Raw genomic sequence first — 27,879 nt, forward strand, 5'->3', positions numbered from 1 at the left:
ATTTTGGGGTACAGATTTGGGCAGCTTGAACAAATTAAATTTTTTTTCTTTGAAATTTCGTATATGCTCAAAGCAAGCACTCAACAAAAAAAAGTGTTGGTATATATGTATATTCAGTATTATATTATATTTACATGTACATATGAATGGTGAGTTTACTCCGATTGAGAGCGTAATATTATTACAAATATTTCTATGAAATACATAAGCATGCCTCGATAATAAGGCTAAACAGCTGTGCATAGAATAAATGCATTTTCTTACAAAATCCAAGTACAGTTGTCACTCGCAAAGCATGATGTCTTAAAGTCCTATTGATTTATAAATAAAATAATTATTTGATTAATGATTGTCTGATTGATTTCCTTGTAGCTATTGAAGATGTATAGTTTTGTCGATGCAAATTCTGTGTTCCAGTGTATATCATCCTTTTTCAAAACATCAAATAAAGATGATATTGATATGACTATTGTCTTCGTACCCGCTATAGTACGCAGCAGAGACTGCTCAGATCGAAGAATGCAAATATTACTTGGCTTCGGCTGCAAAACAATTATCATTAATGTCCGACTATAATGTATATATACATATATAAACACGTATGTATATTCTTGTGAATTCTCAACAGCTGCCCCAATCTGGCCATGTGCGTATTATATATCGAACGCTAGAGACAACTACTTAAATATGCATAGCTTCTCGTTTATTCAAATCAAACTACTTTAGAGATATCGCTATATCTATATTTATATATATGTATACAATTATAGCAGAAACATGTATGCAGTTGTGTGCGTCTACCTAAACACAGGGTGTCTTCTAGGCGGGCACGCTTCACTATGTTACTGCTACTTGTGGCATCGGGCCTGTAATCCAAACGCACATACATATGTATGCATACACAAAATAGCAGACACGCCGTGTCCAAACTTACGCAATTGAAATAAACAAGAAAATACATTTTGGTTATAGGCCTATTGGCTGGAAAGATGTTTGCTATTTTATGTAGTTCTTGGTTAGGCTGGTTAATCAATAGGAAAGTAAAGCAATTTCTTGTGCTCTCAATTTACACACACTCACATAAATAGGGGCATGTAAGCATTAATCTGTCCAAGAGTTTGCATATATATATACCCTGTATGGAGAAAATTTCTTCACCATCATATATACAGCGGAAAATATATAATTTTGTATTATATATGCAGAAAACTAAATATATTGCCCCCGACTAAGACACACAATCCCATGCTCCATGTACAAAATTATCCTCTCACCATTTTGTTTTATTCAATGCAGAATAATCAAGATGGCAAGGTATTTTTATATAGTATAAAAAATATCCTAAATATACTTTAGCGTATACTATATAGCAGGCCAATTTATGATACGTGCGCTGTGTACATTATAAAGTTTGTTTGCAATGTAAATCCGCATTTGCTACAAAGTGCCAATAAGCCAGAAGCCTACAAAGCTGCCTGACCTTGTACAGTGGCCAGTAACCCAGTTAAGGCCAACTTTATGGGCTTTAGGGGCCGCTATTCACTGCGAAAAAGAGGAAAATCAATTTTGAGTCTCTGTCTCGCAATTCATAAATAAATATTTAACTTTATATGGCGCATGACAACAGCCAGGGAGGACATTTTACTTGACTTTGCCTGTAGAGCATCATCATAACTTATCATCATTATGATCATCATTATTACCGACCAAAACTGAGTCATGCCAGTTGACTGCCTCCCCCTGTTTGCCCCTTGTGATTTTGAAAGTTCACATCTAGCAACGCCAAGTGTTTGAGGAGGAACCGCTGAGAATTGTTGGTGTGTACTTTTAGAATTTTTCGGTTTTCGGTAATTGCCCAATAAATGCGTACCGAAACGGGCGCACATTCTATTATTACACCTGTCGAAAGTAAAAAGTTGGAAGATTGTGTAAAGGTGTATTTGGCATGTACGCCTTGATGTTCTTATGTAACAAAACAATTGATGATAAAGCATTATAAAACTATAAAACTGTGTGCCCCTATTCTCAGAATAACTTGTTGTCAACGTACAGCTGAAGGTACACTAATGCCTGACAATTTTTTATTGGAAAATTTCACTCACAAGTGTGGAAAACAGTTGTATCTAACTTTTTTTTATGTCAATCATAGGGCTAAACGCTCATTTTAAAAGAGCATTTGAAACGTGTTTCACCTTTTTCAGAAAAATAAAACAAAATGGGTATAAGGGTATATTGTATTTGTGCAAAATCTAAATGTATGTAACAGGCAGAAGGAAGCATCTCCGACCCCATAAAGTATATATATTCTTGATCAGCACCAATAGCCGAGTCGATCTATCCATGTTCGTCCGTCTGTCTGTCCGTCCGTCCGTCCGTATGTATGAACACAAGGATCTCAGAACCTATAAGAGCTAGAGACGTGAAATTTTAGATGTAGGGGCTCCTTACTTACTCCGTTTCCAAGAAATCGATAAAAATCGATGTCGATATCCTGTTTTTTGGACAATTTTGAAATAATAAGAGCTAGAGTCACCAAACTTGACATATCTAAAATAGAATATTTTGATGTTGGAAGAAGAGGGTTCAAGGTATCCCCTAGTTGGGAGCTCCCGACTAGAACCTCTTACTTGTTTGCTGTTATCGACTGGAAAAAAAGATGCATTAAGGGTAATGCCAATCATATATATACATTGTTGTATATATTTGTCATAACTCACTGCCGAGTATGCAACTCATTCCATTCTTCTTAGCGGAAGGATATTTAAGCTAATAGTTCAAATTGCAAGAAAATCGACCAAATCTGGGAAATCCTTGCTATATTCATCTATACATTATACGACAAGGCTTTACTTAAATTATTTTAAAAAGAGTAGAGCTTAGCTAATATGATTCATTGAATCCTTTTGATCAACAGCAATTGCGACTCGCGCTTTTTTTTAAGCTTTGCTCACAGCCAAAGCTTATGCACAAATAGTTGAAGGCCAAAACTATGCGGCAGGTTTAAAGCGTGATTTCGGTGAAACATTTTGATTTCGATTCCGATTATTGCCTCTTGAGATAAGTGTGGTGGTATTAAGTATTTCTAGCTTCTGTGGCTGTGACCCATTTTGGCCCAGCGACGGCCGTTGGATGACGCTGGCGACGACGACGACGATGACTAATGCCCCCAGCTATGGCAAGCTGTGTGATAGTGGATGATATTTTTGTATGGTTTGTGTGTGTGCTGCGAGCTTTTCATTGACCCACAACATGACACACACACACACACACACACACACACGCGCACGCAGACAGCCAAGGCAGAGTGTGACAACAAGGCATTAACTGACAAACACGGCGTCATCATTTTCCATTACAACTCAATCTCGTACAACCTCCAACTGTTGAATGTTTATGAAATGTGCGTGTGTGAAGTTCCCTTCCCACACCACTTAGACCCCCGGACCCTGTTAAATTTAATTGCATATTCAAACTAGAAACATTTCGTAGTCTGCTTCTGACACGGGCCTTAGCCATGAAATGAACTATCACAATGCCATTGGCCATCAGGCAACGTTTGGTCTCCGACTGCCGACTGTCAACTGCCAACTGCCAACTGCAGCTAACATTGTATCCTCTTCGGCGTCTCGCTGTGTCGCATTACATAAGAATTCAATTTTCTAAACAGAATACCGTCAGCTGAGGGTATCAGCTAAAATGCTGCCGCTGTGCGTTCACCTAATGCACCGGATATGCTCTTGCCAAAGCCAAAGCGCTTTCAGTTTACAGTCTCCACTTAACCACCCGCTGTGAATCTGTTCACACCAAACCTTTTTCTCCAAGCTGCGGGCAGTGCAAGGAAGACAGGAAGGGGCGTCCTTGAATCCAGCCAGCCATAAAACTGCAAAACTTAAGCTGATTGAAATCAATTGCACAGTTTAAATTCAAGAGCAATAAGACTTAATACTCTTTAAATATTCTTTATTATTTATTTTTTCATTTTTTGTGAGCAGCTTTGAGTGCAAATCCAAGTGATTTAATAATAAATTAGTTTTGTTATTAGTTTTATTCAACAGTTTTCCACACATGTTTGACTCAACGTCCTTCGTTTTATGTCTTGAATATCTCAATAGTTTCGGTAGATATACCGTCTGCTCAACGAACGGCACCCACTTACCTTGGGGATTTCAACTCTAAACCTTTTTGAACCGACTCATACTAGAGCGATTTATCCAACACAAAGGAGCCAAGCCTCAAACTTTCGACCAGCAAATACATATGTATACATATATATGTATATATATGCTTTAGGCCATTTACCTTCGCATTGCACTAGTTAACGTTTGTTTGTTTTATTTGTGTCTGTTATTTGCCTTTATTAAGCACATTTCAAGTTTTCGTTTTACGATCTAAAATTCCATATAGATACATACACTTGTCTATTTATTTATCTTGGGATTGGGATTTTTTTGAAGTGGTTCGATTTTCTAAGGGACACATATCTAAGGGACGTATATGCTTCTTTTTGCAGCATATGTGTAATCTGAACGTATCTTATATCTGTAAACACAAAATGTTGTTTGACATTTTTTGCGTAAATGTCGGTCGTTGTTGGTCTTTGCTCATATTTTAACAAAAACTCAGCAGTAATAAGATTCGAATCGTTAAAACTTGTATCTACTATAGCATATATAGAGGTCAAACTCTTGACTCTCGGGCCGAATGCTTGAGTTTTTCGTTTAAAGCCCTAATTAAAATACGCCCTATAGGGGCTGTCCGCATGTCATCAACTTCCTACATCTTTCATATAATGTAATCCGTAAATATTTAATAACTCAATTAAAATTGAAAATATTTCATCATGCTTTAAAATCCATTTGAATTAAAGAATTCATTTAATATAATATGTTAAATAACGCAACAAGAACAAAAATACTTAGCTTTTCAGTTGTCTCTTTGTTTCTGCCTGGATTAACGTGCACATCCAGTCAGTTTTCACAAAGTGAATTGTGGCTGTTGCAGTCGCAGTCGCCGTTGCAGTTACAGTTGCCCAGTTCACTTCCAATTTGTTTCAATTTGATGGCCAACATTAATTGATGTCTGTTGTTGTGCGCCGGTCGAGCCTTACTTGTTACTGTTTCTCTTTGTTAATTGTTCGATGCGCAATCTTTTGTGTTATTGCCATTGTTGGTGTTGGCTATGTCGGCTATGTTGGTGTTGCCATTGCTACCGCTGGTTGTTGTAGGCGTAACGCTATTGCCCTGCTCTCCTCTTCCCGGGCCCGTGTCGCTCAGGACCGGCTGAGCATAGTCACGGCCTACATAAGCACACAGGCTCACAGTTGCACGCTCCGGTTTGTTACACTGGATAAACGAGTGCAAACGCCAGCAGAATCCTTGAGCAAATATATACATCATCCAATACCATGCCCACCTCCATGTTCGTGTCCGTGTCCGCGTCCGCGTCGCCTGTCGCCTTTCGTATTTCGTTCTCTTTTTAAACCCGATGCCGCTTACAGCTTAAAGGCTGGGAATGCTCATATCTCATACTTACTTAAGCCCTGGCTAAGCTTCTGCTGCTTCGGATTGCATTTAACGTGTCCCGGCATGTTTTGGCCTGGATTTGGTTTGTAGCTGAGTCGCGAAGCCGCTCATTAAGACCAAGCATTAATTCAAGAAATTGTATACGGAGTATGCTGTATTTCTCTAAGATTTCTTCCTTTAATTGCCCCACAAACTTAACTAAAAGCCAGCCATTCTTCATCTTGTTTTTATAAAATATACTGGCAAAGCGATCAAAATCAATTACAACACATAATGTTAACAGGTTTTTCCCATATTATTATTATTAATATTCTTGATCAGCATCAACAGTCGAGTAGCTACTCTATGTTGTATATGCATTTTAGCCAAGCTTAAAGAAAATATGATATTCATGGTATTTTACAGCTGGTGACAAGATATCATAATGCAAAACGGTCGAGTTTCCATTAACAGCTTAATTGGGTACATTAGCAAGGGCTGAGAAAATACATTTTCGTCAGAAAATCAGTCACAGCCAGCGAGTCAATTTTAATTAGATAAGCTGAGAAAAACTGTCGGAATTGCATCCAAAGTTAAGCAAAAGTTTTAAGCAATTTGGCCAAACTGTGACCTTGCCTGCCACTTGCCAGTTTCCACTTGCCAGTTGCCAGTTAGCAGTTAGAAGTTGCCCAAGGCTGCACGTGTCCGTAACCGGAATGTGAGTCTGCAAGAAATACGTGGAAGCAACCGCAGCAGCAAAAGCAGTGGCATTCTTAATTTGCACTGCGAGGTTAGTTCATAAAGAAATACCGGAATAAATGACCTAGTTCTTGTTTCCTGAAATATCCAAGTTATGTAATAAAATGAGGCAGTTTTTATCAATTTTCGCAAGGAGCAGGGTGGTTAGCATAGGGCTGCTAAATGCTCCAACCGTTTTAGTTATTTAAAGATGGATTTTAAAAAATTCCACCCGCAAGCCTAAAAAAGTGGCAAAAAAGGCTTGTTATGTATATGACTATCTTAACTATTCGATCTTGCTCTACAATATTATTTTCAAATTTATTCACGGCTTGCGAAAAATGCACGACATTATGTGGAAATGTTGATTCTACGTAGTAAAAGTAAATTTTAATTTTACCGATTTTGGGCTAGAAAAATGGTGACAATACCCGCTAGTATATTTATAATAAGCTGTTTACTTGTAAAATTTGATCAATTAATCAGTTTTAGCAATTGTGCTAAGTCAAATAAAAATTGAAATATATTTAAACCTCAGTTATGATGAAGGAAATCGATTCAAAATAGTTGGTAAAATGTTTGTCTTTAATTGGAAGCAAAATTGCTTGACTGATTCTCACTGCACTGAAGTGTATTAAATTGGATTGCATGTGGCTATGGCTTTGGTTGCTTTTGTCATGCCCATACGAATGTACATCTAATGCCAAATGTGCAATACATTCAGATCAGGTAACTGGTAAAAGTTAAACACATCAATGTGATTGCACTAAGGGAGCTGCAAAAGAAGGGGTTGTTTGTTTGGGCTAAGCACAGGCGGTCTCCCTTGGCTCATGGATGTGTGTGTAGGCTGCAGCTGCAAGTGTATGTGCCGGTATGTGTGTGCCGGCTCGACAAGCAGTTCCAGTTCACTGGACTCTAAAGTGATTGCAGGATATTGAAAATGGGGTTGGGAGAGCAAACCGGAAGGAATGTGCTTGGTCGCTGCTTTGTAGCTCCGTGTACCTAATGTTTATGGGCGGCAATGAGATTTGACAAATTTTTTTTAGTGAATTAATAGTGTGTGCGAGTTTTTGCTAATAATATTATTTATTTTCGACTTTTCTGTTGCAGCTGCCAATACTATGTAAAGAGTCATCCATGGGTGCTGGCCTATCAGGGCGTCATCACGTTCTTTGTGCTGGCAAACTTTACGTTGGCCACATTTATGGATCCGGGCATTATACCCAAAGGTACGTAGCGTGCTAAACGGTGCCCAGCGTCATCCGCACAGCCTAAACTTGACTGCATTCTAGCCTCGCCCGACGAAGACTGCGAGGAGGAGTTCCGCGCACCGCTCTACAAGAATGCCGAGATAAACGGCATTACAGTTAAAATGAAATGGTGCGTTACCTGCAAGTTTTATCGCCCGCCCCGCTGCTCCCACTGCTCAGTGTGCAATCACTGCATAGAGGTGAGTTCCAATGGCATTTGCAATTTTAAACGCATATCATTTGATGAAAATATTTCTCTCTTACTTCTACAGACATTCGATCATCACTGTCCCTGGGTAAACAATTGCATTGGCAGGCGCAATTATAGGTTCTTCTTCTTCTTTCTCGTATCACTCTCCATCCATATGCTGAGCATATTCTCGCTTTGCCTGTTCTACGTGCTCAAAATCATGCCCAACATTAAACAGACGGCGCCCATTGTCGCGTATCCTTTTCAAAACAAAATATATAATTCGAAAACTGAATTTTATTGCAAGAGTGTGAGCCAAAGTTGACGACTGAACCAAAAGCAACCTAGCCTCTAGAGTGCCAGACTAGAGCATAGAATTGTTATTTAACAAACAGATTTATTTTATTCATTATGAAACTCGAGCATTCATCGAATTTTCCATTAGTAAAATATTTAAATTGTTAAGCTCTAAGCTCAAAGATTCCGAAAATAGGAAGTTATTTAAACCTTTAAATCTACTACAAGTAGGAGATTTGAAACGGTATTAAAGTATATTTTAAGCTCATTTTGTATTGTCTACATAATTTTGGCTTGCAGCCTTGAATTAACACATATTTCAGCTAAAACCATGTGTTGTCATCGGAAGATTGGTTTGTCTTAACTGAAAACGTTGCTTTTGAATGTATAGCATGATACTGATGGGCCTTGTCACTGTACTGGCGATACCGATATTCGGGTTAACGGGCTTCCACATGGTGCTGGTATCGCGGGGTCGCACCACCAACGAACAGGTGACTGGCAAGTTCAAGGGCGGCTACAATCCGTTCTCGCGCGGCTGTTGGCACAACTGCTGTTACACTCAGTTTGGACCACAGTATCCCAGGTAATGAAGACTTACGGTTTATATGAATTACCACTGACTCGCTAACTGTTTGCCCACTGACAGTCTTCTGAAGCCGAAGAAGTACGCATCGCGACGATCTCAGACGCAAAATCAAGCAATAAGCACTATATGCAACGATCGGACCAATCAACAGACCAATGCCGGTAGCGGTAGCGGAGCCGGAGCCGGTGGCAATGGCAGTACAGCCGGCGGCGTCGGCAGTGGAATGCGCGGCACCTCGGTACAATATTCACCCCGCTCCTACTACGAGTCGAGTCGGGAGAAGCGTGGAATTCAGGTAAAGACTTATATGGCCGAGGGCAATGGTTATAATCAGCGGTCGGGCAGCACAACGCTTTATAGTAAGGTGGGTAACATTTTGCAAACCAAAACGAAACATTGCAGAAATTGCTATGCAAAACGATTATAAATCTCTCTCTATAACTATAACCATGTATCTATTTGTGAAAGTTTCACTTGTAACTGACTTTGTTTCTGTATCTGTTGCCTTCCTCAAGTGGCAACTGCAACAAACAGCTGAACAACTGTAGTCGCCACTTGTTGTTGTTGTCGTTGTCTTTCATTTATTTTCTTCATTTGATTGCAATTGTAATTCATTTAATTGGTTTTGTATTGGCTGTTAACTTAACTTGACTTGTATTTAACATTTAACACGCACATTCTGCTTGCTAACTATGTTTTACATGCGCTTTTGAGTTGTTGGCTGCCAATTGCGTTTGTTTCTTCGTTTTTTTACTTTTCAGTTACTACCATATCCACAAGTTAATCACATCCGCTCGACATTTGTATACTTAGCTACACCCCCTTTCCACACCCTTTGGCTTTACCCAGAACTGTATATTTAACTCACAGTTTGTTTGCCCGTCGTCCTGTCGTAATTATTTAATTGTAGATTGTAAAGAAAAAGCCAACTGCCGTTGCCACTGTTGCCGCTTCAATTCACGGCTTAAGCGAAAATTTCATTTTTATCGTGACCTGAGTTGGCTTCTGTCTGCGCTTTTCAGATACTTTTTTAATATATATTTATAAGCGTTTGTTAGCATAGCAAACATTAATTGCGCAATAGTTGCCACGGCCAGTCGTACATAGAAATATGACATACAATTCAGCATTGCTAACACCCACATCATACCAAACACACACATCATATCACACACACACAATCAAGCACAAACAGCAAATATTGCACACACTTTCATACTCTTTTTATATCGTCAACGCTCTATCCTCTATCTATGTATATCTTGTATTTCAAGCTTGGTTTATTTTCTTGCACTTGCGTAAAGTATTTTAGCTTTGTCACGTTGTTTGTAACGCAGTCCTTGGTATGACGTATTACGGTTAAAGTAGAAAGTCGCTTCAAGTTCATTGCAGGAATATGTTAATGTTTGAGATTAAGCTACAACAAAATGAAAAAAGACGGTTATTGCAAAAAAACCAAATACCCGTTTTCGCTTTGTGCTTAAATAATAAATAAAATAAAAACAATATGCGAGCAGTCCTCACAGGATGTCTTGTATTAGACTTGGTTTCAGGTTTACAGGCTAGTGTATGTGTATGAGTTGTAGTTTTATCTTAACCAAAGGTTCAAAAGATAGCTCGTTGTTTTATTCCAATTTGATTTTAATAATAATAAATGTATTAGTAATAGTATAAAATGTATTTGAGTAGATTCATGTGGGCTGTCATCGTATCACTTCATTTTATTGATTTTGAACAGTATTAAAGTTTCGCTTTCAACCGAATCTAGTTATTTGACGCATTTGCTATTTTGTTTAGTTAGTTATTAGTTCCATTTAGTTTGTTCCGTTTAATTTGGACGTTCTGACATTTTGCATGCGGTTTCAAGTACTTAAGTTGAAATTTTAAAGCTTTTGCTCTGTTGCTTATATGATTATTGATTGGCTCGTTTGTCTAGATTTGTGCTGTAAATTCACTCGCAGATTGTTGTGCAACTATGTTTCAATTTAGTAACTAGCGTATATAGAAAATATATGAACAAAAAATTGGTCAAAAAAGAAAAACAAAACTCTACACTTTCTGCAAGCACCGAAAAAGGTAAAACAAAAAAACAAAAAATAAAAATAAGCAACGAAAAAAATGTATCAAAAAATTATATATGTAATTCTATAATTTAATTATTTACTGATAAATACATTTTGATTGATAATGATTGAAAACTGATTGATATGAAATTTGTCACATGATTTTTCTGTTGCTTTCTCACCAAAGATTGATTATATTCAATTCTAAAATGTAAAATCACTCCTTATATTTATATTCATATATATACATATATCTCTTCTAAACTCAATAACATTTTTCTTTCTCTTTGTGATCTGAATGCTCAGTAAATTCGCTGAATTTCGTAGCTTTGATCTATCCATTCCAGTTTTACTTCTTTTCCCAATAAAATAATTAAATATCATGCCTTGCAAAAAAAAAAAAAAAAAAAAAAGAATACAACAAAAAATACACTTTAAAAAGATTACAGTTTCTATATCTGATCCCGGATTCGGGCATCTTACACACTGTTTGTTATATGTATACAGGAGACACTATTAGCATCGTTCACTTCTGGCCAAGATTCGGCGTTCGACAAACGACATTTGGCATTAGGCATTCGGCATTTGGCATCGATTCATTTGTCCAACCCACACACACAAACAAACACAAGTTTCGTTTCCATTTGGTTTCAAGTACATTACAAATCGATCAATCGCAACTACTCGTTTTATGTAGGCCTAAGGTTTTCTGTGTTAAGCACTTGCTCAAGCGAATGAAGCTCCCGACTAATTTAGAAATTTTGTATACGTTCTGCGATCTTCACAGCTGTCGCCGGGACGGGAGTGCTCCGATACGGACCTTGAGCCGCCGCCCGCCTCACAGAGTCAAGACTGCGAGCCGACTCCGCCGCTGCAACGGCACAACTCGACCAACTTCTACCTGCCTCAGGTGAGCGACACCGCGCCCGGCATCAATATGAGCACCATGAACAATGGCAATATTGCTAGCGGCGCAGGTGGTGTCCCCAACTCATCGCAGACTGGCGGCGGTGGCGACTCACCGCGTCACCTGCGCATCTATCATCCACGTCACAGTCCGCACGCGCGAACCAGGTGAGTAGCTGCAGTCTTACAAAATACGTACATCATTACATCCTGCACATTTGCTTTCAGGGGCCTGGATCCGCAGCGCGGCTACACGAGCGATGCGCTCTCGCCGGACCAACCGGGCGGTGGCTATGTCGTTAATGGTCAGCAGGGCATATCAGTAGCACAAAGCCAGCGCGGTGGTACCACAACGGCCACGCCCACCATGCAACAACGAATCAAGCCACTGGGCGTGGCCACGCCACTCGTCATCGCCAGTCCAGTGAGAAGGTGAGTGGATCTATCACATTGTGGTCCAGTGCTGCTGTGGTGCAGCCAGCGGCCACTAAACTGAACTTCTCCAGCTAGCCATATTCATTTGTTGAGCTGCTTTCTGCTGTAAATGATTGTACAATTGCTTCAATTTGTTGTTGTTGCTATTGCTATTTTGACGATCAGCTCGATTTGATGGCTTATATCAAAGTGCCCACCAAACATGTTTGTTATATGAGGTGTTTGTGTATGAAGGAGTCTGTAACTAATTGCTGCCAATTGCGCTCCTTAGCCGTTTTTTTTTTTTTTTTTTTTTTTGTCATTGTGTTGTGCTTTCGCCCATTCTCATGTACGAGTGCTTACTGTACATCTTGAACTCGCTGCGCACGACAGTGAGCGAGCTGGCAATAGCTTGGAGAGGTCATCGAACGCTAGCTATACATCAGTTGCGACCATATTCCTCTCTCTCGCTTTCGCTCCCTCTCGCTCTGTCTCCCTCTCTTTCGTTGTACTACTTACACGCCTTAGTCGATACTCTGTAATAATCGCTCTCTATTTCGCCTCGTCTTAAATACGAATACGCTCTCCTCCTATGTCATCCACATATGTGTATATATTTTGCACACAGCTATATCCCATGATTTGTTTACACACTTTTAAACTAATTTAATTTTTAAACTTTTCTTTTTTTCGTTTTCTTTGTTTATTTTATTTTTTCTCTCGATGTAGTCAATACTCAAATTCTGAGAACAGTACTAATTCCTAGGCTTAGCTTACCAAAAAAAAAACAAAGAAAATATATATATATATATATATATATATACATATATAATTATATATATAAAAAATATATATAAAAATATATATAATCATATAAAATAATAATATGAAAACCAAAAACAGAGAAAACCAACAACAAATATACTAGGATTAAAGTGAGACGATAAAAGTCATGATTACGATTACGATTAATGATATTTATGTAAGCACCTACCTTGAGCAGTCGTTAATACCATACAAACTTACACTCTGTCATCGGCCAAAGAGGCGCACAGCAGAATTGAGCCTGAGCTCGAGCCATATCCTGAACCGAAATCAAAATCGATACCGAAACCGAAACCGAACTAAACAAAAACCACAAATCCCCAAGTTAAGATATTCTTCAAAGTATCGTGTCTACCCGTTTCCTCATTTCTGCCTACGCCTCTATGTGGATAGACGTCGGATGACATACGACAGTTGTCTCTTTAACGTATCCGTCCACACAGACACATACACACGAATACACACACACTCTCTGACAAAGACACACTCCTAGAAAAGACCACTGCAACTAGCGTCACCACCAAGCGCACCCACTCTATGTACTACTACCTCAGCTTTCATTTGATTGAAGGTGAGTGAATTCTTGAATTTGGTGCCGTTTCACTCTTTTTTTTTTTAATATATACCCTTGCAGAGGGTACTATAATGTTTTAACGAAATGTGTAACGCATTAAGTGTGACATCTTGATCAGGCATCAACATTTGAGTCGCTATAGCCATGTCTGTCTGTCTGTTGGTCATAGAATCATGACGCTTCGTCGTAAAACCTGGCATGGAAGCGCTTGTTGGTCAAAGCCGACTACTATATTATATAGAAAACCTAGCCATAATCGCTCGAAAAGGGGTTCCAAGTTGGGAGTATTATATCTTGCATTGTCATATATGTCTGCAAGGGTATTCGATCTTCGGCAAATTCGAAGATAACTATTGTTGTTTTGTATTCGCTAAGAGTCGCCACATCCCAAATTAAATCGAAATCAAATCGAGGCCCACTCAGCAGGCCTTGCTCATTCTCAGTCACATCTGGGCCTTGGATCTGGCAATAACAATAATTCATTCATACAATATTGACACAGATACGAATGTCATAGCTCGCATAGTCTGTCAGGCTAGTATCAAAAATTTTTTGCCACACACAAAACAAATTCTCGTTTTGTTGTATTTTTCATATAACATTTAAAATTTTTATATTTCTTTCGGCTAACAAGTTGAATTTCGCCAAATTGCGGTACGATCCGTTTTTTTTTTTAAATTACTAAAAAGCAATAACAATATGAATAAGAACAAACAGTCACAGCTCAACGCTGGTCGCGTCAGATCACTGGGTCTGTTGGACAAGACGTTGCCCCTGACTGCCGCAACCATACCACAGCTGCGCAATCGACGCCAGTTTCAGTTCAATGGGATGCAGTTTGAAACGAACCCATTGTCACTGCATATGCCGCGCGGTGGCCTGGACGGAGACGCTGGCGATGGAAGATTTCCAGCAGCAGACGATCGACGGGAGCCATCTCCCTACCAAACATTCAAAACATCATCGCCGTCGTCTGCGATCAGTCGCGTCAATGCATTGCGTAGCTTTGCAAATGGCATCGGTGGTGGCAACGACATGGCCAGTCCCAGGGTGGTGCCACAGTTGGCTGCCAGTCAGCCGCATCTACAGCGCCAGCCGGAGGAGCGCATAACGTGGCGGGCGGACAACGATAATGGCTTTAACCAGGCAGGTGGCGAGGATGCCTACGCCTACAACAATGACAACGGCGGCTACAACAACAACAACAACAACAACAACAACTACAGCAGCAGCTATAACAACAGCAACGACAACACTACCGCCAGCTACAACAACAACAGCAGCTACAACAACAACAGCAGCAGCAGCTACAACAACAGCAGCAGCTATAACAATAGCGTCAGCAACAACAATAATAGTTTCAGCAACAACAGTAGCTTCAACAACAACAGCAACAGTAACAACAGCAACAACATTAACGACAACGACAACAATAATAGCGAACGTTTTCAGCAAGTATTGGCCAAGTACAGCAGGCAGTCACATACCGACGACTACAACAGTACCAATAACAACATCATCAATCACACCAACCCCAACAACAATAACGTTGTTAGCGATCATGTTAACAGCAACAACAACAACTATAATAGTAATAATAATACTATGAAGACAAGCAGCTCATACAATAATAATAATAATAATAATAATACCATAAAGTCAAGCAGCTCCTACAACAACAATACTAATAATACTATGAAGACAAACAGCTCTTACGCTAATAACAATGCTTTGAAGACAAGCAGCACCTACAATAGCAACATGGACGGAAACAACCAAATTGAGGACGTATTCAATAATAATCAGCCGGTCCACAAGGAGGAATTACTGATCCCACCAAGAATCTATAGTCGGCCGCTGAAATTAAACGCCTTTCGTTTTGGGCAGATGCGAGCAGGTGGCAGTTTCAATGCAGCTGCAGTCAATCACTCGATGGACTACATTACGTTGACGGGCTTTCTACTTGGCTATCTGACATCGAATCTGTTGTTTTTTCTATGCTGGTACTTTAGTTGGCTGAAGGGGCAGGTTGTTAAGCTGCGCAGACATTTTCTCGGTCATGCTAATCTATGGGAGTTCTTCGACTTTGAGGATACCACACGCTATACAATGCAGACCAAATTGCTATTGGCGCCCATCATACTTGGCTGCAGCATCCTCTACTGTGTCGTCAATATACTCCATTTGCTGATCAAGCTGGTACGCTCCGATGTGCCACGGACTGTTGTCGATTTTGTGCAGCGCATCGCCCGGAGCCACTGGCCCTAACCAACTGTCCCCAACGTCATTTGTGTGCGACCCCCCACTCGTGAGCTGAATGTCTGTCTGAATTGTTGCTTGAGGTCATTTCAAAATAACTAAAGGTCATCTACGTTCTCGGCAAGCTAACTGTTTAACACATTTATTTATACACACAAGAAGGTGGCTATGGTGTCGATTGTACATAATAAAAGGATTCATTCCAAAATTGGTCTATGCATAACTGATAACCAATTACTGATCACTGTCTATCGATGGCATATGTCTATCGTCTATCGACTCTATATGTGGGCCCTAAAACGGCCCTCATCAGTCTAACTCGTCTGCGCGTTGTGTGAAGCGTGCATATGTCTGTAGCATAACTGTTACTAATCGTCAATGTTCAATACCCTAACGATATTGTGGTCCAAGTTTGTAGCCTAACCGCGCACACAAAAACACACATGACTCATTGAATACTATCACACACTTGCGCACACACACATACACAATCACACCCGCACAGACTTGCATTGTTTTACTCTGCGCTGTCAAGTCCTAACATTAACATGGCGCGCTGTTATTGACTGCAGCCTCAGTGTTATTCGTTAACATAACTCGCTCTTTAACCCGCTTTGTAAACGTTCGCATTCGCCGCTCACACACACACTCTCGACTCGTCCTCCTTCGCAGATCCAATCCGGGTACACCCACGCAGCCACGACGTCCCGACTTCATAGGCCTGAATGCGCAGGCGGCACAGCAGCAACAACAACAGCAGCAGCAGCACCAGCAGCAGGCGGCCGCAGCGGCAGCTGCCTACTATGAGTACACCAGCGGCCTGCCGCCGCAGCATCCACAGGCACCAACGATTCAACATCAGCAACAGCTGCTGCTACAACAGCAGCGTGTTATGCTGCAGCATCAGCAACAGCAGCAGCAACAAGGTTAGTCCCCCTTCGGCAGTCTCCCATTTGCAGTCATAACTAATGCCAGATTCTGGCTCTTCTTTCTAGCGCTGCAGCAGCAGCAGCAATCGCTGGCGCAGGCTGCCTATGGCGGCAGCCCACAGCGTCGCTTTCTGTCTGAGGGCGAGCTAGTGCGACAGGGCGCTGGCGGGGAGCTCTCCTATGCGCGTTCCAACAACACGGTGGACAACATACGCGAACTGGCTGGCAGTCCGCAGCGCGGCGTCTACATGTGGAAGGACACATCGCCCGGCTTTGGTGGTGGCGGCGGCCCGGCTGCTGTCAGCATTGGCAGCAGTGCTGGCACACTGCCAAACAGCAGTAATACGTCTGGCATTATGCAGCATGCTCAGTACATAACAGCCGGCGGTAGCACCCATCCACTCATCATGACCCACTCACGGTTGCAGGACTATGCCAACCAACAGCAACAGCAGCAGCATCAACAACAACAGCAACAAGCAGCTGTTGCAGCCGCTGCTGCAGCGGCAGCAGCTGCCTCATATCATCGCTCCAATCCCACAAGCCCTACGACCATGCCGCAAACGTCCGCTGCACAAAGCTACATTCTGCGCTATGGCGGCGGTGGTGGCGGCGGCGGTGGTGGTGGTGGTGGTGGTGCAGCTGCAGCTTCGGGTAGCAGCGGTAGCATTGCCAATGTGCCAGCTTCCAGCAATGCCAGCTCCGGATCTGGCGGCTATCAGCCGCAGCTGCGCGGCGGCGTTCCAGTTTTTCCGCCAAATCCGCTGGCCGGCATTAATGTGAGCAACGCATCTGGTGCACTGCAGCCGCAGCCATCTCCACAGATCAAGCGCAAGCAGACGCCGACGAGGCCAATGAGCTTTGTGCGCGCCCTGGAAATGACCGACTCCATGGAGATGCAGACACTTGAGCAGCAGCAAGCGGCAGTGGCGGCTGCAACCATGGCGCGCAACAATGGCGGTCTGCCCAGCGGCGTACCAACGAGCCTGGCACAACAGAATGCGGCAGCTGCAGCCGCGGCAGCAGCTGTTGGACGTAATGCGGCAGCAGCGGCAGCCGCGGCTGCGGCAAATGCCAGTGGCACACCGGATCGCGCGAGCATCTACGATATGAACTACGAGATCTCCGTATAACCCGTGGTTGTGCCCGTCGTCGTAATGCCACCCGCCTCAGTAACAGCAGCCAGCAGTGCAGTCGCCACGGCAACGGCGACGACCGCCTTCTACGCGCAGCAACAACAACTGCAACGCGCCATATTAAGCAATGGGGCAGAGCCGGCGGCGTACGCTTCGGTGCCCATACCCATGCCCGTGTCCGTGCTGGTCGCCAAGCACAGCAACGGGAGCAACCAGAGCCACCTCAACATCAGTAAGACGCCAAACAAGCGCAAGTTCTCCACGTTCTTCTGAAGCTTCAGTCAGATATATAGCTATATATATATATATATATATATATATATATATATATATATTTATGTATAGGTGTGTGTGTGCTTATGTATATTTATACACACGTATTGGGATATCGCTTAGCAGCTCGGTTTTGCTCTTTTATTTTTTTTTACTTTTAACGTTTTGTTTTATTTTTATTCGGATATGATTTTTTTTTATTATTATTTATTCATCTGTTTTTTTTTTTTAATAGTTTAAATAAGAATTTTAAAGTTGATAACACACTTCGGAAGAACTGTAAATAGAGAAAACTATTTTTAAGCGTTTATTTTGTACGCGCTTTTAGTCTCCTACGCATAAGACACGGCAATTCTTAGTGTTTTCATACTGTCAAAATACCATGAAAAACGAAACTTGGTAAACTTCAATTTAATTAAGATACGACTCGGCATGCTTACAATCGAGCAAATGCGAAAGTATATATCTACTATATACCTTCGCATATATTTATATATATATATACGTATACATAAAGATATATAAATATTTGCATTGCAATCAATTTGAATATATATTGACAGTCAGGTCAGAAATAAATTGTGGAGCTCGATTAAGAGTTTGATTACGAGTTTAAGTAGCTATCTACATAATACCATGTACTACTACTATTGCAACTACACCTAGTGGAAAACGCCAAAATTTGTAACCGAGTATCGAAGATAACTTAATATATCTATATGCATGTGCTGAACGCACAGTCTGCATGTGCGAGTATGCGTGTGTGTGTGTGAGAGAGAGAGTGCGAGTGTATGGGTGCATGCATTATATATGCATAAACATATGTATATAGAGGTCGCTCGAAAAGTGACAATCTTTCGGTTCCACAGCTCCTTTAAAATACTGTTTTATTTTAATTTCTCGAAAAATTAAAAACAAACAATTGCATTAAATTATATGCCAAACACAAGACAATTCCAATTTACGAGCGACCCCTGCAATAGATTACATATGTGTATATATAATATTTTGCATTAGCTAAGTACGTGTAAATTTTGCCATATATATGTATGCTTGTATGCGTATATAGGGAATACATATATAGTACATATATAACTCATGTATGGGTATTCGGCTAAAATGGCGCATCAAAATTTAAACAGCTACCAAAAGGCCAGCAAGTCAAGTTGAATCGATCAAAAGAGAGAGAGATTTATGTTGACCTGTGTTGTGTCTCTAATAACGTCCACTTCTAATTGTATGAATTTTGTACATAAGTGTGTATATTTATGTATGTGTAATGTGTATTATGTATTATGTATTTTATGTTGAGGCCAAATTGTTATTGTGTTGTTCTTGTTGTTGTTGACGCTGATAAGCCATGTACATACAAACAGAGACAACAGAGTAACAAAGTTTGGCCCGTGCTTATGTATATTTAAAACTTTGTTGTTATGTTTTTAAGTCCAATTAGTGTTTATTTTGTGCTCTGCCGCTTGTTAAAAATCAATCAATCAATCATTTTGAATGACTCTCCACACAATCAAAACGCAATCACATTGAAGAAGGGCTTCTTGTCATTGCTGGTCCAGTCCCAGTTTAGCGAAATTGAATTGAATTGAAATCGATTTGAACCCGAATTGCTGTTAGTTTCGCAAGGAAGTTAACAATACAAAATGCAACAAATAAATAGAATTAATGTTTGTAATAAAGCTAGCTATATTAAATTGAGTGTTCATTCACACAAGGGCCCACACAACTTATAGAGATGTCAGCGAAAAGATAGGGTGAGTGGGATGGCGACATACCCAGCTCTCAATTTAATCGTAGACGTGTGCAACACAGAAACAAGTCGTAACAAGAATTCGTGAACGAAGGCGAAATATTGTAAGTGTTTTTGCTAACAAATTAAATAATAAATTGAAAAAATATTAAAATATACTGATACAAAACGAGTGCATACGCATACATTTGTGTATGCATATTAAAATATATGAGAATGTAACTGAAACTGAATGGGAGAAAAAAAAAAAAAAAAACAAAACAAAAAAAAAACGAAAAGAAAAGAAAACAAAAAACTGTAACATTGTTTTAGATTTTTATACCAAATTTAATTAATGTCACATCATGTTGTTCAAACAATATATACATACACATATATTTATATAAATAAACACCATTTTTTTTATGCCACATTCAGTTAGGCAGTAAAAGCAACTCAAAGAGTATCTGCCCCCGAATTAAATTGTCAAGATTTAGCAGACCAGATTGCACAGTTGCAAGCATCACACATGCGTTCTTCATTGTTTTTAATTAACAAACAAAAAGTTGTTTTTTTCGTATACTGTGTGTACTTTGTAAAATATATACAACATGAAATTCAATAGCAACATTAACAGCAAGGCAATTAATATATAATAAAGATAATGAAAATTACAAATATAATCAGTTTTATTTGAAAAAATATTATACTGTCAGCTTTCTCAAGAACTGAGAAATGATTTTTTTATTTTTAATTTAATTATAATTTGTAAGCCCTTAATATGGCATATATATACATATCTGCTTTTATAAGAAACATTTTTATACATTTAAATGTGGTCGTAGTAGGCGTTGTTTGTTATCTTAGATTTTAAGAATAGTATTCAGTCATTTTGGTGTTGTCACTTAAAGCAGCCAAGAGCTAAGTATAGTTTTCTAATTTTACGAGCTTTTTTCTTTAGCTTTTACAACAAAAAAAGAACTGTTAACCGTTAACCGTGCAAAAAGGGTTGCACAGAGGCAATAAGTCCAACACCAAAAATGTTTCCGGCAACTAGAACTGAGTCTACAATGACTAATAATACAACTGTGAACACAACATCGAACCTGCATAGGTTTAACATACTGACATACAGTGCGTCCACCCAGACAAGCTCGACACTGCCTTCACCAATAGTGGTGAATGACGCGTCGGCTGGAGCTCCACCAATGGACGGGTTGACCTCGCTCTTTACAGACCTAAACATACTGACAGCCGGAAAATCGACTAGAACAACCAGCACATCAACTTAAAACCTTTCAAAACTATCGCGGTGCCACCACAATGCATTTCCTGGCAGCACAACTAAACTAGCAGAAGGCTCACACATATCGAGGCCAAAAGCATCGCCATAAGCTTCAATATCATGGCAAGAATCTGTGTTCGGTAAGCCGCTTTCGTATTTTCTTATATGTACTAAACCAAATGGGGATTATTATACAGCCATGGATGTGCTGTACACAGCAATTGTCTTGTCAGAGCCACTGAAGCTACTCCTAACCAGGGAGTCGTACACCACAAAATGGATCAATGGGCATAGTTTCAATCACTACTTTAGCTGCCCTTAGGATACCCCACAAGATCTCACGGAACAGCAACAACATCAAAATGCTGCATGGCTCAGGAATCCGATTGCTGCCAGCAATAATACTTCCCAAAAATATGGCACCATCAGGCCTTATAACTAGACTTTAACCTATACAAATCAATGCATTGTCGTGGACCGCAGAAAAGGCAATAAATAAAAGGGACGCGAAGACCAGCAGTACGAAACGAAAAAATTAAACACAAGTACAAACATGAAGATAGTATATGAAGTCCAATTTATTATAGCTAGCCCACATTCATATAAAAACCAACCCGAAATTAATTTGTGGTAAAGACCATATCTCGAAAGAGAAATATTCGCATCAGCATTAACAACGATTTTCAACGAGCACGCGGAATCGGAATGCAATTGTATAACTTCATGAGCTTCTCCTCCATATATCAACACCAAATCCAATAGATCTTTTCATACAATTGCTTATTTCAAAAACCCAAATATATATAACAAAAAATGTATATTTATATATTTATTACAGATGAAAATAATGCGGAACTTTTCCAAAAACCTTGTTGCCGTTGTCCCCCTGATCGGAACGGCCCTACCCCGCATCCGGGCATCTGGACAATTGTCCTCAGTCGATTTCGATCCAGGCTTCCTCTGCATGCTAATGTTATCCAGCGGCACGCTAGCGTCCACTGAAATCTGCAATGCAATCTACAGGTATATTTTGTAGGGATCTCATCTGTAGCTTGTTTGCGGTAAGCACAGGTCCGCAAATGATGCACACCACCTGTTAACTGCATTCGAGGCTACTTTATTAACCAAGTGGAAGCGCCCTCTATCGCATAGCCTTAATTGGGTTAGCGTGGACATGAACCGTTTTAATGTATACCGGTAAAGAAACCAGTTAGAGCAAAAGCAACTGGCTACAAGATTTTTCCATTTAAAGTGAATGAAATTTTTAAGCTCGAATTACAATCGCCATGGTCAAAACGGCGATTTTATGTCACCTTAAATCGACATAATCTCGCCATGATCAACAGTGAAGTTATGTCGATTTCAAACGTCAGATATTCCAATAAACATCAAACTTTATTGGTTCCTAAACGACCTCGTTTTTGGTATAAATTGAGATGAAACCTCTTGCTATTTTTGTCAAATCGACAACATTCAATTTTGGACAAGAAACGGTTCGGTCATGGTGCTAAACTTTTTTAATGATTTTTGGAATATCTCGGAAAAATGCCCGATTTTGGAATCTTATATCATTTTGGACTCGTAAGATTCAGTACTATCGATTGGCAATAAAAAAAATGAAAATCTATATTTTTATAAATTAGGCAGGCATGCGAGTTTTGAACGAAGCAAGACTTGAACGAAATTTCAGCTAAAGTACCAGGCGAACAGAAATGAGTTATAGGTAGACAGAGAAACTACACTTGAAAAATTGCATTGCCTACTGTTAGGAGCAAAAATGTTGGGCTGGTGCTGACCTGCGAGATAATTAGCATGTCGAAACTTGACAGCAACAGCTGTACCATTAATTTAATAAAATAAACGGCATTCGCACTTATGTACCATTCGGAACCATTCGGTTGTTCATTTTAAAATCCGACTTTTGGACGCGTATGGACCGTTACTATTGATTTAACAAAAGATGGAATAAAATAATTATTACCAGAAGCGGAGTTGGATTTTATACCAGCAGTTGATGAAGTTTTTGTTAATATCTTAGCTAAACTATTTTTGACTCGTACGGATCACGACTTACGATTGTCATTCAAAAATGTAATTCTAATTCACTTTAAACTCAAAAAGAAGTCACTGTAAAAATATCTATCCAAGCACGCAGCCTCTCGGCCAGTCAGAACAAACTCTTTTAGTTATATAGATTAACAAAAACTAACGATTTATTTCAAAAAAAAAATTTTTATTGAGTTTTCTTTAACACATACAATATTTTTTTATCCACTGAAAATTTAAATTGGTGTGTGTGTGTGTGTGTGTGTGTGTGTGTGTGTGTGTTTGTTTGTTTGTTTGTTTGTTTGTTTAAATTGTTGTTCATTGTCAATACGATGACGTTTAATATGTTTTGTTATAGCATATGTGTTTAGATAGATATAGATAAATATGTTTGTTTGCGTATGTAACTATTTTAATGTAAATATGTGTATGTGTGAGTGCGCATATACTTGTCAGTGCTCAAATGCGCACTGATACAAAAAATTACATAATTATATTATGCCTTCTATTAAACGTATAAAAACTTGGTTATTTTATAAATAATTTTCTATACGTGTAAGTATGTGTATAATGTACTGCATAATATAAATATACAGCTGTACATATGTATGTATGTATATTGAGTAAACATTTATTTCATTATCGATTGTATATGTATTTAAATCGTATATGTATGCATAGATGTGCCTTGTTTACATATGTACTTCCAAGTGCGTAGATATAGAAAATTAAAAAAAAAAAAAACAAAACAAAAAAAAACATACATTTCTGGTAATTTGTTGTTTAGAAACACAGATATTTATATAATATACGAGGACATGTATAGAATAATTTTTATAAGCATATACACATACAACATCCAAGTATTTTGTTTTGTTTTATTTTTATTTGTGGTACGTAAGGAAAATTTGTTAGCTGCTGCGAGCAAAAAACAGGGTACAATTTGCAGAATATATGTATATCGAAACGTACTTCAAGTCGCATGACAATAATTTCTTTGATATCTTGAAATGGTTCCTATAGATTTTCGCTAGGTTTTTTGCCTAACTATCTATGCCGATCTGTGCCTGTCGCCGTTTAACAGTTTTATCGTTTAAACTAATACTTATTGTACATGCAACATCGTGTGCTGCTTGGCTTTGCCGCTATGTATTTATTTTGAATATTTTTTATTTTTATTAAAGCCCCCCTGCTCCTTCTTTTTGTTGAACTTAGATTGTTTCATGTGCATCTTAAATGCTATAGCAAAAAAAATGCATATTTGGATATTAATTTTATATAATTATTGATATAAAAAAAAAAAATGTTTACTTATGTCTAACGTTTATATACTTAGAAAAAAATAAGAGCAGCACAAAAAAAAATTAAATAAGGCATAGTTCTTTGCTCCAAAGATTAGCTATAGTTATGTATACATATATACGTATAAATATATATTCGATATATCAAATTGAATAAACAAAAAGGTGCTTCAAGCTACTCATGGCATATCCAGCCATGAACATATATAGCCCTAAGCTCGTGTTTAAGTCTAGCCTAACACTATAAAGTACACATGAGATGGTTATTTATATACATTTGGCAAACGATGCCCCGTGCTGCAATTAGTGGCACCGCATCAATTGGACTGTGGGGGTGGTGGGAGGGGGGACTCACTAGAACTCCTTCAGGCTGCCGCCGCGCTTAAGCTTGGTGAGTCGCTTTAGGCTGGCGCTGAGCATGCCGCTGCCACTGCCGCTGGCCACCGCGAGCCGCTCACCATCCGACCGCCAGTTGTAGCTGCTGAGACCCGACGCGCTGCGGTCGCGTTCTCGTTCGCGCTGCGTGAACGTGCCACGGAAACGGACACGTCCACGACGCTGCTCGCCAACGCGTCGCCAGAGCTCGGTCAACGGCGGGTGGTGCTGGTGCGGGTGCTGCTGCAACGTGCAGCAGCACACCAACTCCTGAGATTATAACTTCTTCTCCCAGACGACGATGTGCGCGTCGTTTGAATTGGCCGTCAGCGGTGAAAAACTTCCGGAGCCGCCGCCCGTGCCGGAGGCAGCGCCAGCGTTGCCACACGAACCGGAGGCGCCCTTCTGACCGGGCGAGCTGCCGCTGGTGTTGTACCAGACATGTCGCCAATAGCCACGGCCGCCCATTAGGGTGATAACGGTGCGCGGTCCGTCCGCATTCTGCTGCTGCTGCTGCTTCGAGTTCTGCTTTTGTTTGCGCTTTAATGTGGCAACGGCCGCCGGCGCAGCCTGCTTATCAGAGGCAGTTGCCTGAGCGTGCATGTGCTTGAAACCGTCCTCGGATTTGGGCGTGCTGTTTGACAAATGATGGTGGTGCTGCTGGTGTATGTCGGCGGTGGTCATGAGACCGTTCTCCGATATGTTGCCCAGGTCACTGCCAGTGCCAGACGTCTTGTGACTGGCGCTGCTGCTGTTGCGGGAAACGGAGCGTCCGCCAAAGAGGCGTATGCCCATGCTCTCCTCGCTGCCCGATGACGTATACAAGCTGGACGACTTGGAGTCCACCGACCAATTGGACAGATCGAGCGAGCGCGGTCGCGAGGCCTTCATACGCAAACGCCTGTCCAGGGTGCACACCTTGCCGGGTATGGCAGCCAGCTCGGGATCGGAGCGCCGCATGCCCTCGTACATCATGTCCATGAGGTTGCCCTGGGTGCCCTCTTCAGCATCGTAATTCTCCTTGACAAAGATCAACTTTCCGTACAGCCCATACACATCGCAGTAGCCGTGCTCGCCATGCTGCGACAGTGCGGTCGCATTTGAGTGCACTCCGATGGCTCCGGTGCATCCAGCCGCTGCTGAGCCCAGGCCTCGTGGTAGCGTCTTCGACATGCGCGAACCGGCATCACCAGCGCCGGCACCCAAATCCCGGAACCGTTTGCGATGGAATGCAGGCGAGTTAGCCAGTGAAGCGCGAATCTTGGCGGTGAAGCTCTGGTCCAGCGAGTGCTGCTTGTCCAACTTGGAGCTGCGTGGCGAGGATGCAGCCGAGGCGGGCGTTGCCACGTTGGAGTCCGGTGTTGCCTCGACGCTTGGCTCACGCAGCATGCAAGTTGCAGGCGTATTCGAGCCAGCTGCCGAACCGGATGTTGAGCCGGGCTCCTCTTTGGGTAGGTCACGACGTAAAATGACTGTGCTTTCGTCTAGGTCCGTTTCGGTCAACTTTTTGGGATCCGCATCGATGGCGGGCAAATGCAAATCCTCGCCCATGCTGGGCACACTGGGCACCAGCGGTGCTGACATTGTTGCTGCGGCTGTCGGTTTGTACGCTGGATACACTTTCGGTATGAGCGGCAGGAGGAACGTGATGGGACCAAAGTGGGCGTGACAGGACATATTAATGCCGCCACTGATGATGGGAACGCCCTCGAGCCGGGGCAGCGGTATGGTAACAGCGATGCCCACATTTGTGCCCACCCAGAGCAGACCTTTGCAAGCCATCAGGGCTGTCACATAAATTGAGCTGTTGTTTAGCGGCTGCTCCTTTTTGGCATCGTTGCGCAGCACGCTGGAGGCGATATTAATGTCCTGCAGATGCTTAAACGTCTCGGTGTGGTAGAGACAGAGCATTGTCGAGTTCTTTAGCGAGATCCAGAGCCCGATGCCCGAGTGCGCCATCAGATTAACCTGCTGGCTGGCACCATGCTGCACCTCGAAGCTGCGCTGCAGCTCCCCGTTGAGTGCGTTGAGCACGTAGACGCGATTGGCGCAGGATGCGTAGATATTCATGTTGATTGGCAGCATGCTCGGCACAGACATGCCAGACTCGCCCAGTGTCACCTGCTGGGGATCGCGCAGCTGCCAGACACCGTCATGGGCACGCCTATAGATCAGCACGGTGGCATTCGAGAGTGACACGAAGACGGCATCGAAGTGGTACAGAATGCGTTGGACAGCGCCGGGCACCGTAAAGCTGCCTAGCTGCTCCTCCTGCTCCGGATTGCGGGCCGAATAGATGAGCAGCTTGCGGCTGTCCGTGCCCAGCCAAACGAGATCGCCTAAAAGGCTGCTATGCTCCTCCCGTGTGCGGCACTGGTCCAGACCCTTGACAAACTCCAACGCTGACACCTGCGTCTCCACCAGATCAAAGCAGCCCGCCTCCCGCAAATTGCCCGCCTGCTGTGGGTGCTGTGCCAGCACAGTGATGTGCGACGAAGTGCCATCGCTGCTGCACATCCACAGATAGTTCAGCTGCTTGTGCCGGCGTCGCGCGTTCCCGCTCTGCTTTGTGTCATTGGCGATGCTGTAGTAGCATCCACAGCGCACCTGAGGAATAAAACGAAAAAGAGTACGTTAGCTGTGAATTTGAGAAGCTTATAAAAACCTATTTTATATTCTGATCTCAATCATATTTGTAAGCAAATGGTCTTAAGCACAGTATTTATATAAAAACAAGTATGAGGCTCTAGTCGAGAGCTCCCGACTAGGGGATACCCTGAACCCTCTTCTTCCAACATCAAATGCATATATATATTCTATTTTAGAAGCTATATGTCAAGTTTGGTGACTCTAGCTCTTATTTTTACCAAAATTGCCATACACATGATATCGATTACTTGGAAACGGAGTAAGTTATCGATTATCGGCAGCAAACTCGATCTGCGCAGGCACTAGGAGGACCTACATCTAAAATTTTTTGAATTCGTACGAATCCCTTCTATCATAAGGCATTCAAACAAATTAAAAATTGATGGGTTGAAATGAGTTGTTGACCAAAAAACGTTTCGTTTGTAAAATCAACATTTTTTGATAATTTTTTTAGACTATCTCGGCCAAATAATCTCGTTTTGGAACGTCATATCTCCGCGCGGAGCTATTACTCGAGAACTATTACCCGGGGTAGGTT

At 41.2% G+C, this 27,879-nt stretch overlaps 2 protein-coding genes across 3 annotated transcripts in view; one reads left to right on the forward strand and one right to left on the reverse strand.

The window, feature by feature from the left end:
- LOC115764292 (palmitoyltransferase app) overlaps positions 1-17,948 on the forward strand; it is a 28,748-nt gene extending 10,800 nt beyond the window's left edge. Inside the window, exons 2-10 of one of the 2 annotated variants that reach the window (XM_030707225.1) lie at positions 7,350-7,468; positions 7,532-7,689; positions 7,762-7,934; positions 8,368-8,562; positions 8,626-8,929; positions 11,416-11,702; positions 11,763-11,966; positions 16,279-16,532; positions 16,602-17,948. In XM_030707225.1, the coding sequence (XP_030563085.1) occupies positions 7,350-7,468; positions 7,532-7,689; positions 7,762-7,934; positions 8,368-8,562; positions 8,626-8,929; positions 11,416-11,702; positions 11,763-11,966; positions 16,279-16,532; positions 16,602-17,668 (2,761 nt within the window). In that variant the 3' untranslated portion in view covers positions 17,669-17,948. Of the gene's footprint in view, positions 1-7,349; positions 7,469-7,531; positions 7,690-7,761; positions 7,935-8,367; positions 8,563-8,625; positions 8,930-11,415; positions 11,703-11,762; positions 11,967-12,677; positions 12,740-16,278; positions 16,533-16,601 lie in introns of those variants that run through there. The other variant, XM_030707226.1, reaches the window with a different exon arrangement.
- A 5,907-nt stretch (positions 17,949-23,855) lies between these two features.
- The window catches only part of LOC115764287 (rho guanine nucleotide exchange factor 10-like), a 58,799-nt gene continuing 54,775 nt past the window's right edge, over positions 23,856-27,879 (reverse strand). The window contains exon 6 of the mRNA XM_030707219.1: positions 23,856-27,299. Within this exon, the coding sequence (XP_030563079.1) occupies positions 24,969-27,299 (2,331 nt within the window). The 3' untranslated portion in view covers positions 23,856-24,968. The remainder of the gene's footprint in view (positions 27,300-27,879) is intronic.

Source organism: Drosophila novamexicana, unplaced genomic scaffold, assembly GCF_003285875.2.
Source record: "Drosophila novamexicana strain 15010-1031.04,08,12 unplaced genomic scaffold, DnovRS2.1 tig00000820-arrow-pilon, whole genome shotgun sequence".
Taxonomy (NCBI): domain Eukaryota; kingdom Metazoa; phylum Arthropoda; class Insecta; order Diptera; family Drosophilidae; genus Drosophila; species Drosophila novamexicana.